Source organism: Nelusetta ayraudi, unplaced genomic scaffold (assembly GCF_046127955.1).
Source record: "Nelusetta ayraudi isolate G7.1 ecotype Tasmania unplaced genomic scaffold, CSIRO-AGI_Nayr_v1 ptg000097l, whole genome shotgun sequence".
Lineage (NCBI taxonomy): Eukaryota > Metazoa > Chordata > Actinopteri > Tetraodontiformes > Monacanthidae > Nelusetta > Nelusetta ayraudi.
The window spans coordinates 2726298-2738613 of NW_027466147.1; the positions used below are offsets into that span (position 1 = coordinate 2726298).

General features: G+C 44.9%; 1 protein-coding gene across 1 annotated transcript; it reads left to right on the forward strand.

Annotated features, from left to right (window-relative positions):
* Positions 1 to 6718: 6718 nt before the first annotated feature.
* On the forward strand, positions 6719 to 11811 carry hdac3 (histone deacetylase 3). The gene is made up of 15 exons (XM_076048018.1): positions 6719 to 6903; positions 7624 to 7706; positions 7791 to 7933; positions 8055 to 8136; positions 8264 to 8320; positions 8455 to 8510; positions 8598 to 8731; positions 9035 to 9115; positions 9372 to 9445; positions 9541 to 9605; positions 9766 to 9855; positions 10042 to 10100; positions 10253 to 10332; positions 10427 to 10584; positions 11021 to 11811. The coding sequence occupies exons 1-15, from the start codon at positions 6849 to 6851 to the stop codon at positions 11088 to 11090; spliced, it is 1287 nt and encodes a 428-aa protein (XP_075904133.1). The 5' UTR covers positions 6719 to 6848; the 3' UTR covers positions 11091 to 11811.
* Positions 11812 to 12316: the final 505 nt, after the last annotated feature.

Below are 12316 nucleotides of genomic sequence, written 5' to 3' on the forward strand. Positions count from 1 at the left end.
AAATTCTGGCCTTTTCAGTGGGGCAACTATTTTAAGACGTGTGTGCCAGCGCTTCAGTTTTCATGTGGATTCGTTTTTGTGGGATCGTTTTTAAAACTCATGCAGGAAGCAACGGTAACCACACAAGGATAGACAAAACACGAAATTACGCAAATGTACGAGCTGAGGCAGTGTGTCATCGAGTGCCATGATGAAGTTCAGTTTATACTTAAGATCCTGTATACACTTCAAATGTGTTCATTTTCTGCAAACGAAAAAACAAAATGGTCAAAATTTGAACTACTACAGATTGGTGCAGAATTGATGCTGTTGCTTACTACTGTGCTAAATATGGGTTTTACACAACACATATGCTAGATGGCAAATTTCCCTTCATGTTTTATGTGTAGAAGATGGTACCAGCCAAAAATGAATAGGAGTTTCCCGAGCATTTTCTCATCTTTTTACATCTGCTACTGTTTCCACTTGAGGAGGAAATGTCAAATGCCAAATGACCAACTGTTTTTGATGAGTGAAAATGGGGGGGGGGTGGGGGGGGGGGGGGCAGGGGGGGGGGTGTTAGTTTCTTCTTCTTCTAATTTCTTCTTTACAGCACACTGAGAGCCAAAGCCCCATAAAGTGAGCATTGATTTCACACTTCCCATTGATACCCTGCAAGGTTCAATGTAACCATACCACTCACGCTGCCATCTGGCCGTGAATTTCCATGGAAAGTTATAGTTTGATTTATGGCACCAAGTAAGGGCGTCGGACATCATAAAACCCACCTGTTTGGAGGCATTGTTTCCCTGGTCACTTTCCCCAGGTAGTAGTGGAACAAACGGAATCACTCTGGAAACCTGAGACTAGGGATGAAAAAAGAGATTTCAGCTAACAGAGAAGTCTTGGGGTGGGGGGTGGGGGGGTGATAAACAACCATTGTGAACAAGCAATGGAAATCATTTGGTGCCATTTAATAATAAACATGGCAGTGCGGTGCTTTTCCTTTCCTTAATAAAGCCTCCGTATGTGGCACTGTTTTTGGGATGCAACTACCTGTGTTTCACCGGTAAATCACTTTCTATGCATACAGGCCCGCCTGCACACAGGTGTGGCACCAAATCTCACTTTCTCAGTCCTCATCTTCTAAAACAACATCTACTCTCTGCGAGACAAGTGGGGTATTGTTGCAAATAAAGAAAAGCTCTTGTTTTGACAGGCCTCTTGAAAAGTCCAGGGCGTGTGCATGTGTTTTGGGGGCATGTGTGCGCACTTGAGCGCCATATGCAGATTCAAGAATAGACATTCCAGTGGCGTCTTCACTGTAGAGCATAAATCTGCCTGACTGCCTCTGCCGGTAGCCTCATGTCCAAATGGTGCTAATGATGAACAGAACTCGAGCGACTAAAATAGAAATTTACTGGCGATTGTGAACGCTTGGTACCACAAGGTACCACAATTGATAAAAGGCTTTTTTTTTTTTTTTTTTTTGGCTGATATCAGATTATCATGGCTGCTAGCTACAAACTTCTCAGTCAGGAGTCAACAATAGTTTGGACCTATGGTACCTGGATCTTTATGATGATCTCAGGTGGGTTCCAGGTCGACTCTCTGACAATTTTTATTGTCATGACGGAAAACATCTATTCTAATCCAAGTAATCTGTGAATAGCTGAGGCGAAGGCAGGTCGCTCTGCTTCATCCATCCGTACGGCTGAGCTGTGTTGAATCGTCTACCTATCAGCCAATCAGAAAACAGTATTTTCTACTATTGGATGAAACAGCGGCGCCGTAATCACGCGTTCTACGAATGTGGACAAAGGCTCCGAATGCGTGCAAACTTCTCCACTTCATTTATCAGAATAGCCTCTTTATTGAAGCGTAAAGAGTGAACAGAGCATTTGCCTGTTTTTTGTTAGCGTTTGCGTGGTCTATTTTAGATTTAATGCGCAAACACATTATCTTCAAACACATGAACAAAGTAAACATGTCTTTGAGAAAAACCAAAAGACCGGCAAAAAGCACTCCATCTGCCAGGTTACGAGTTTCAGGTCATGTATTTGTTAATGACAAGGCTCTGATGATAACTGATGGCACAACTTGGTGGTTTTGTTTTTGTACTCTGAGTTATTGCTCACAAACCTCATGCTGGTGGTTGTGTTTGCAGACCTGCCCTCTGTCTAATCCTCAGTTTTGTGTGTCTTTAACCCGTGGTGGAGCTCGGTGGGCTGGGAAACAGGCTTCCAGGCACACACACCCCCCCGACCCCGTTTTGCGAGCTGTCGTAGGTTTGTTTGAGTAGCGCGAGGGAAGCTGAGGGTTCTATTTGAAATCTAAGATGGTGGATTAAAATTTTTTAGAGAGGCTTGAATTCAGTCTGTGGTCCCTAAACTCTCTTTTATCTGTCAACCCCTCCTCGCGCAAAAGACTCAACTTTTGTTTGACGTTTTGACAGCTTTTTCTACGTCGATGACAAACAGCTGCACTTTACATGGATATTCCAGGTTTTTTCAAAAGACTGGAACACTGAACTTCTGTCGCCAGAAACTGTCTTGTGTCTGTCATCACATATGAACCCTGTGTGTCGACAGTCCACTGCTCCATTGCCACTTCAAGTTTTTGCGATCTTCTCAATAGCATTTTTATGTCTGATCGGCTTCAACTCGTGTGTTGTAAACAGCTCGGTGCTATTTTGTGCTGGAAGTGGAAGGAAGCGGAGCCCCGCAGGACTCACCGTGGACTCTCTTAACCTCACTGCAGATTTTTTTCTTCAGTTTTCCAGGTGCACCTCTGCTTTGCATATCAAAGCTTTCCCCTCTTTACTTCTTGCATTGCTGCGGGCAATTCATTAGGGCTTGCACACAGAAGTACTGGATTATGAATCATCCTAAATGACAAGAAAACAAGAGTTTTGCAGATGAGCTTTGCACCGTCTTCACCGGAGCGGTGTTGCTTTTTTTGTGGGTATATTGAAGCTATATCTCACTAGTTTACCGTTGTCACAGCTTATTTTTCAGTGTTTGCAGTACACAGTGAGACTGTGCAGTAGCCACTGTGACAGCATAGTGGAGGTTTTCGAAGCCTTCGTTCTGAAAGACCTTGTGATGGTCATTGTGGCAGATGATTTAAATGCTGTAGGTTTTACTGTTGAGTGGGGCTGATTTTCACATGCAATTCATGCAACCATTATCACCAAAGAAAAGCACAAACTTTGACTCACAAGGTGTATTTACAGCAATGCTAACTCATACGGGTATACCAGCCATCTTTACCAGGTCTGGTCTGATCCTGTCACATCTGGCATTTTCTGCTCTGGCATAAAAGAAAAAAAAAGAAGAAGAAAAAACAGAAATGGATTTTGCACACCTCTGGACCTGGCCGATGGATTTGTGACCATCTCTTGAATTCATGCCATTCGTTTTTGCAGGGATTTTTCTCCCGCTCAACACAAGCAAAACTTGATCTTCCCCAACTTTAGAACGTCCTGTGCTCCTTGCTGATTTGTTCCAATGCGTATTTTTTTTATTCTAATCACAAAGCATGTTTAGTTTGTGTTTCTCTGTGTGAAAAGGTACTGTGTGTTTTTTTTTTAACAAACGCAGATGGTGGACAGAACAGTGGTGAAGCTGGCTGAGTGTGTGCTGGAGGCCCGACGCAGTAGGTGTGCCATACTGCCATTAAAGTTGAAAGGTTTTTGTGCGGCAGGATCACTTAGTGTGTTTGGATATTATTTTGGTCTCTTTGCATGCATCTGACAGAATGTAGAAGTGCTGTTGGCACAAGTCAGGCTCTTTAAGATTAAAGAGAAGTCGTCGTAATTTTTTATGGAGTTTTAGTATCCCCGCATGGAGATGTGAGCATAGCGGGGGGGTGGGGGGGTTGTGCAGAGGTTAGGGGGGGAAAAAAATAAGAGTTTTAGATGAGATGTTGAAAAGTGCTTTGAATGTGTTCAGATCCCAACTGTTTTTGAACTCTGAATGTGGTGCAGCTGCTCCAACACAGTGCACACCGTGGCGCAAAGTCTCGCACCTGTAGGCAATTTATGCACCCGTACAACTTTTCAAGTTTTACCAGAATTCACATTTAATAAATGGCAAAACATAATGAAGATACGAAGAATATAATAGAAAGTTCTAGTGGAATCACCTGCACGAGAAGGTGACATCATGCACCCTGCGTGTGTTCTTCTCCCCAGGCTCGTTTACTAGACAGGTTGTCACGTCAGTGCACGGATCACGCAATTTGCCACTGGACAATGTCCACACGCACATCTCAGCCATTTCCTGGTACTGCACAGTGTAAAAGGAACGTTTCCAGATGGACAACACAACAGCTATGGGACTTGCGGTATTTTGGGGTCATGAAAGTCACCAAACAAGAAATGGGAGCCGACTGAAGAACACAGAAAAAAAAAGAAAGAAGAAATTGCAAATCATATTCTGTGTTGGAAGTTGAAATAAACGTGTTTTCATCTATGAATGTTGTTGCGGTGGATTAAAATCAAAACAGTTCAAATTATGGTGAGGGAAGACAATGCTGCCCGGCGTGGCCAACCCCATCATTTCTATCTTGTATAGGTTGTGTTTTACATGTAATGTTTATGAAATGTTATGTTGCATACGAAAGACGTTGAAGATGCAGTCTAAAGCCGTCGCAGCCAATCACAGCCATATATCTCAAGTGGTACCGACTTTACATAATGACTCATTTGTTTGGGTCAGCAACCATTCAACCAATCAGAGCGCCTGATCTTTGTCTCTGTTGCCCAACTGGGGTCGGTCATGACTTCATTACTTGGACCAAAATCAGTCGCTGGCTCATTTTTCCTTCATTTTCCATCCCTCCAAATCACGCACAGGTGCTGCTGACACAGCAGGGAAATTCCCTCCACCATCAGCTAGTGGTAATTTTGGATCAGTAAAACTCTCAGGCCACATGGCTGGTTGCACTTTGGAGTTGCACGTGTTGTTTATTTTGTCAACAAGGTTTATAATCCATCGAGCATGATCATTCCTGGTGAGGGGCCTTAATGACCATGATTCAATTTGAACCTCTGCAACCTCGCTGCGACCGGTCGCATCGGGATAACGCGATTAACTAAAGACACAGTCCAGGTGAGCTCTGCCATTTCGCTGCGGGCAGAGAAGCCTGGAGATGGTGGAGAAGAGAGGAGGGCGTGGCGGAGGAAGTGATCAATCAGGGAGACAGTCTGCACCACCCAGGCATTCCAGCAGCCGGCAAGCCGACACACATTCTTCAGGGCTGGGACAAGGCAACGTTCCTTTATGGGCCATTATTAACACCGTCCTCCACATCACATCACTCAGAAGTCGTGAAGAAAACATTCAACATGGTCAAACGGGGATTTCCTCTGATTTTACCCTGTTTGGGTTTGTCTGTGAACCACGGTGCGGCTAATTAAGGAGGCGGAGGCGCTACTGGTCGCATGTACATCATGGTCCTGTTTGGGTGTTGCCCTAAGATGTGTGTTTTTGATTGTTGGAACAACCAGAGCACCATGAAGAAAACGGAAACCTCAGTAGTGCGCCGCCTCTTCAGATCATAACCGAGCAGAGTCAGCTCAGCCATCATTCGTCGTTAAATGATACCAATAAATTCTTGACTGACAACCCCATAAATCTAAAATCGCTCTGACTTTCCCTGGGAAAACCACAATAAATGTGCTAAAGCGCCGGACGAGCGTTTCGGAACTTTTGCAAAATCGTGACGACGAAAATCTGCAATCCGAATGATCGAAGATCATAAAGTTGGATTACCGACCGCATCTTTATTAAAAGCAGTTCTCCGGGAAGGACAAAACATTCAAAGTGGGTCTACTCACCCTCTCTTAGCAGAACAATCTCTGAGGAAGTTGGACTTCGGCATCCACAATGTTAGACATATCTCTCCTTCTTGTCAGACCCTCACCATCAAATCAATCTCTGCGTGTTTGCTTTACAGAGTGTGTGGCCATAACAATACATTCAAACGTCTCACCTGAGGGTTTACATGTTTATCATTTTCACTGTGTATTGTTTCCTGAACGAGGGCCCCAGGGAGCTCCAGGGACTTAAGGACACAGGGCAAGCAGGTGAACAGGAGACAGGTGAAACTCATCACTGTTGTTAAAGGGACAACAACAGACAGGATGTGACAAAAGACACAAAGTGCACAAGGAAATATATATATATATATATATATATATATGTATATATATATATATATATACATATATATATATATACACATATATATATACACATATATATATACATATATATATATATATGTATATATATATATGTATATATATGTATATATATATATATATGTATATATATATATATATATATATATATATATATGTATATATATATATATATATATATATATATATGTATATATATATATATATATATATATTTCAGAAAGTGACAAACCTTAACTGAAAAGTAAGTAGTATTTAAAAGAGATTTTGTACAATTTAGTCGCATCTGGTGATTTAAAACGAAAAACAAAAACAACAACATATTACAGATTACTATAATCATATCTGGACAGTGCCATTCCGCTGTTTTCTAATATCATTTTTTATCATTAATATCATTCTTACGTACATGTTGATGTCAGTGTATCATTGCAATAGACATTCAGCCGGTACAAGGCCTCCTAGCTCTTGTTTGGTTCTGAGATTTTCCGCTTGCTTGCTCCGCCCCCTCCCCTCTCCTCCCCGTCGCCCCTGTCCCTGTCTGATGACGTAAAGAAGACCGTGTTTACAATGGCGGCTGTCTCCTAGATAAAAATGCGCTATTTACCGCTGCAATAACGCTAATAGTTTTACGAAAGGGGTCCGAAGGCAATAATTCAGAATGACCAGCAGAACATCATATTTCTACGACCCCGACGTGGGCAACTTTCATTACGGTAAGTGCGCTTACAGACATTGAAGGGGTACAAATGGGGAGCTCGCGCTAACGTACGTTAGCCGAATGCTAATAGCCTCAGAGGTACATGCCTTATATTTCATATCGGTGTTTTTGCTCTCGGTCATTCTGCGAAGTTGTGATTCTTTTCTGATTTGTTTTTTTCCTCATTTCTTACCACAACACCGCATTTGCCATTGTGCACAAAGCACAGCTCCTGGCTATTTAGCTAGCCAGCGTCACGTTAGCTGTCACATCCCCAACGTAGAATTGCTTTATTTTCTTATATATGAAGATATTTCCTGTTCATCCAAGGCGAACGACCAGGTTTAACGTTTAGCAAAGGAAAATGAATTGGAATAAATGTATTTTTCTACCTTTTGACCGATAGATACGCGTCGGCAGGGATTTGCTAATAAAAGCAGTCGGTTGTTTTGATTTTAAGTGGTCTAAATAAATACCAGTCAATGGTTTTACTGGGAAAATGTGTGAATTTTGACACGCTGATGCGCAGGCCAACTTTCAGTCAACTCGCCTCATCTCTCTTTACCTTTGTAATTATATATATATATATATATATATATATATATATATATATATATATATATATATATATATATATGTATATAATCTGAGCTGCGCGTTATCAGTGAACGCGCAGCTCAGATTATTAAAAAAAAAAAATAATTTGACTCAACGTTGGATCGCTTATGTATGCCAGGTGCTGGTCATCCCATGAAGCCTCACCGCTTGTCCCTGACTCACAGTCTGGTGCTGCACTATGGGCTCTACAAAAAGATGATGGTGAGTGTTGAATCCCATTGCTGCACATCTTTACAGTGTGAATGGTTTCACTTCTTTAATGCGTTGGTGGTGGTGGTTGTTCAGGTGTTCAAACCATACAAGGCCTCTCAGCACGACATGTGTCGCTTCCACTCCGAGGACTACATCGACTTCCTGCAGAAGGTCAGCCCCAACAACATGCAAGGCTTCACAAAGAGCCTGAACACGTTCAACGTAGGAGATGACTGGTGAGCATTGCATAGTTATTTTTTTTACATTCAAATCAAAGTGCTTTATTTTTCAAAACCACCCTGAGGCCTAACTGAGTAACAATCTTTTGTGGTCGATTTTTTTTTTTTTTTTTCTTAGTCCTGTGTTTCCTGGACTGTTTGAGTTCTGCTCAAGGTACACGGGAGCCTCTTTGCAGGGAGCGACGCAGCTCAACCACAAGGTGACGCACAAACTCATCAGCGGGCTCTGACATGAGGGCCGTGTCAGGACCAAGAGGGAGAATAAAAGGGACCTTTTGACCTTTGTTTGTTCTTTTTTTTTTTTTAATCCGTCTATCTCACCTTCAGATCTGTGACATCGCCATCAACTGGGCCGGAGGTTTGCATCACGCCAAGAAATTTGAGGTGAGAGCCGAATGTCGTGTGGAGTTGCAGGTGTGATCCTATCCTGCTAAATCGGCGTTTCTCAACTGGTGGCTCGTGTAGCTGTTCACGTTCAGGTCGCGGCTTCATGGGCAGACTGACTTTTCTGTTCTCAGGCGTCTGGCTTCTGCTACGTCAACGACATCGTCATCAGCATCCTGGAGCTGCTCAAGTAAGACCGCCTTGCATCAGCAACACCGCCACCGAGTGTTTGCCGTGCTCGGTCCTCCCTCTTCACATCTCCCACCGTGTGATTCAGGTACCACCCGAGGGTTCTCTACATCGACATCGACATCCACCACGGCGATGGCGTGCAGGAAGCCTTTTATCTGACGGACCGCGTCATGACCGTGTCCTTCCACAAATACGGCAACTACTTTTTTCCAGGAACCGGTGAGAGATCCTCCGCACCTCATCCACCTCCTCGTGGAAGAAATGTTCAGATAGTAAAATTAGGAGGACACGGTGAACCTTGTCGGACTATTTTGTTGTTGTTCATTGTTACCTGTGGTAACTGGGGAATCTTGGCAATGTATAGCAAAAGTGAGAGAGAGGGGAGTGAGAGTGCTGCAATCTGAAATAAAACCACTTGATGTCGCTGTTTCTCCTTCAAAATCTCCAAATATTATACACTTAACCTTTAAGTTTTGTGTGTGTGTGTGTGTGTCTGTGTGTGTGTGTGTGTGTGCTCTGCAGGTGACATGTACGAGGTGGGAGCGGAGAGCGGCCGCTACTACTGCCTCAACGTTCCTCTCAGAGACGGCATCGATGACCAGAGTGAGCTCACTTCCTGCACAACACTGCTGTCGCTGCACTGTGATCTGCTGCATCCACCGGGACTCACTTGTGTGTGTGTGTGTGTGTGTGTGTGTGTGTGTGTGTGTGTGTGTGTGTGTGTGTGTGTGTGTGTGTGTGTGTGTGTGTGTGTGTGTGTGTGTGTGTGTGTGTGTGTGTGTGTGTGTGTGTGTGTGTGTGTGTGTGTGTGTGTGTGTGTGTGTGTGTGTGTGTGTGTGTGTGTGTGTGTGTGTCCCAGGCTACAGGCAGCTGTTCCAGCCAGTTATCAAGCAGGTGGTGGATTTTTACCAGCCCACCTGCATCGTTCTGCAGGTTCGTGCAAAGCTCTGACACCAAGTATAGTTCAAATTAAAAGTCAGACGCTCCAGACTGCGACTCAGCTCCCTATGTCCCCCCCCCTCCCCCAGTGTGGTGCTGACTCTCTGGGCTGTGACCGACTGGGATGCTTCAACCTCAGCATCCGAGGCCACGGGTGAGTGAGAGCGCCGTCCGTCCGTCCGCCGCTCAAATGAAACTCATTTGTCTGCTTGTGCGAAACAGAACTGTTCTTTAATTCACGGCTCAGTCACTCGTCCGACAAGTTTGGTTTTTGATTGGATGTAGTGACGGACTGTAGCGTTGCTGTCTTTCAGCGAGTGCGTGGAGTTTGTGAAGAGTTTCAAGATTCCCCTCTTGGTGCTGGGAGGAGGCGGCTACACGGTGCGCAACGTGGCGCGATGCTGGTGAGTTCAGAGCGCACAGTGCGTCCGGACGGAAATTAAACAACTGAAAGAGTGCAGCCAAACCTTTTCAAACGCACCAAAAAAAAATATTGAATGGGACTGAGTGAAATTTTTATGGATGTCGGAAAACTTTTTCCCCACTACTGTATGTTGGGATTCTGTCAAATTGACTTCTCTGTGTTGCAGGACCTTTGAAACATCTCTACTGTTGGACGAGTCCATCAGTGAGGAGCTGCCTTACAGCGGTAAGAGACAAGGGTGCAATGTCTTTTGGAGACCACTGAACTCTAGTGCCACCTACTGGCAAAATGAGTGAATTGCACCAAAGTTTCAGCAGCTCAAGAAATGACCGCTCACCTTTTTTCCCCCCTCCTCTGTCCCTCCTCTGTGTCCACAGAGTACTTTGAGTACTTTGCCCCAGACTTCACGCTGCACCCGGACGTCAGCACCAGGATAGAGAACCAGAACTCCAGACAGGTGGGGGCTGCACGGGCGTTGGCCGCAGGTTTGACTCGAAACCACAAACCTGTAAGAAAACCGTCTTGTGTGTGTGTGATTGTCGGCTGCGCAGTACCTGGAGCAGATCCGGCAGACGGTGTTTGAGAACCTGAAGATGCTGAACCACGCGCCCAGCGTCCAGATCCACGACGTGCCCTCCGACATGCTGAGCTACGAGCGCACGGACGAACCCGACCCGGACGAGAGGGGCGGCGAGGAGAACTACACCAGGTAAAGTTGCTTTACGGCAGTAATTAGTAAACTACAGTCTCCGTCCGTACTTGGACTCCAACGCCCGTTCACCGATCAACTGTGTGATTCTCGAAAGTATTTAACTGTGATAAACATTGCAGGGAAAACATGTAAATTGTGAAGTAATATAGCTTTGATATTTTACCTTTAAAAAAATATAACCACTAAGTTACAGATAAGTGTTTGAATACAGTTGTTTAAGAAACGCATGCTGTCAGAGTACAACAGTATAACACGAGGTGAAGATTTAAGCCAGTTGGGTTAAACTGAAGTCCAAAATAGTCGTGAAAATTAAAAAGATGGAATAACCGATCGCTGCTCTACTTTATTCATTTGTTTATTTTTAAAGTCAATCTTTCAAACTCTCCCAATCTGACCTGACCACCTCCTCCTCCTCCTCCTCCTCCTCCTCCAGGCCGGAGGCAGCCAACGAGTTCTATGACGGCGACCACGACAACGACAAGGAGAGCGATGTGGAGATCTGAGGGGGGGCTGGAGCGAGAGGGGAGGAGCTTCTGGAGGGGCGGGGGATAGAAAAAAGGACCTGGGGGCGGCTCCTCCTCCTCCTCCTCCTCCTCCACCACCTCCTCCCCCTCCTTCTCCTCCACCGGTGCTATTGTCAGACCCACAAGATGATGTCACACACACACACACCAAGGTGTCTGTCGGATCATTTTCTCCATCACCATGAATCAGGAAGACGGACTGTGAATGGGTCTGTTTGAAAACTGAAAACTCCTCTTCTGGACTCTCAGAGTAATTGATTATTGAGAACAACACAGCCACCGAGCCGCATCCGTCATCCAGGGCCGCACTGAGGCGAAGTTCACCGCAGTCGCCGTGCGTCTCTGTCCCCCCCCCCCCCCCCCCCCCCCCCCCAACATCACCGATGTGCGTCACCTGGTTCTGTTTCTACTGTAGACGGCCGCAGTTGTTCCGGCCGTGCGCTCCCTCCCTCCCTCCGTCCCTCCTCGCTGTACGTGCAGCTGTAACCGTGTCAGCCGTGAGCGTCTTTGTTAACGTCAGAGGGCGGCGGCGCTGGCCGAAACGGTTCAAGTACCCGAGCCAGTACAGCGCCACCTGCTGCCGTCGTCTCCGCCCTCCACTCTTTTAGTAAGAAAACGAAAATTAAAAACATGTGATTATTCTTCTTCTTTTTTTGATATTGTCTTTGTTTTTAATAAAAAAAAGCACTTGTGCACAGTGGTCTGGAGTCTGACACTTCTTTAGCATCGCCAGTAGGGGGAGACGTGGTAAAATATTTTCAAGGTCGAGTGTGTAAAATTTTAGATGAATTTATGATTTTTATATTGGTGGAAGCTTACAACATACAGCCCATAAACGCATAAGTGAAAGTGTTTACTCACAGTACAATAAGAGTGATCGGGTCATCCAAATATTACACTACCCACCTTAAGGTTTTGATATTGTGCAAAAGTCACTTTACCATCAGTGAACTCCCCTGAAAAAAAAAAGCATAACAACCCACTCTAAAACAGGTGCTCCCGGGGGGGGGGGGAAAGAAAAACACCCCTTCCCTTTGTGATGTCACAAAATGCACCAACACATGTCCAACCAGGTGTTTCACTACTACCGTGTTTAATATTGATTGATTGATAGACTCTGGGATGGACAGGAAATCTACTCACTGAGGGACGTTGGTTGTTCTCTGGCCCACCTGCACGTCGCTGACGGTTTCCATTCACGGAGA

What these genes read in the sequence shown, in the direction of transcription:
- hdac3 (XM_076048018.1), top strand. Translation starts at nt 6,849, where the DNA reads ATGACCAGCAGAACATCATATTTCTACGACCCCGACGTGGGCAACTTT. An exon ending in ATCACGCCAAGAAATTTGAG is followed by an intron (nt 8,321 to 8,454) that starts GTGAGAGCCGAA and finishes TTCTGTTCTCAG; the next exon opens with GCGTCTGGCTTCTGCTACGT. An exon ending in CGCAACGTGGCGCGATGCTG is followed by an intron (nt 9,856 to 10,041) that starts GTGAGTTCAGAG and finishes TCTGTGTTGCAG; the next exon opens with GACCTTTGAAACATCTCTAC.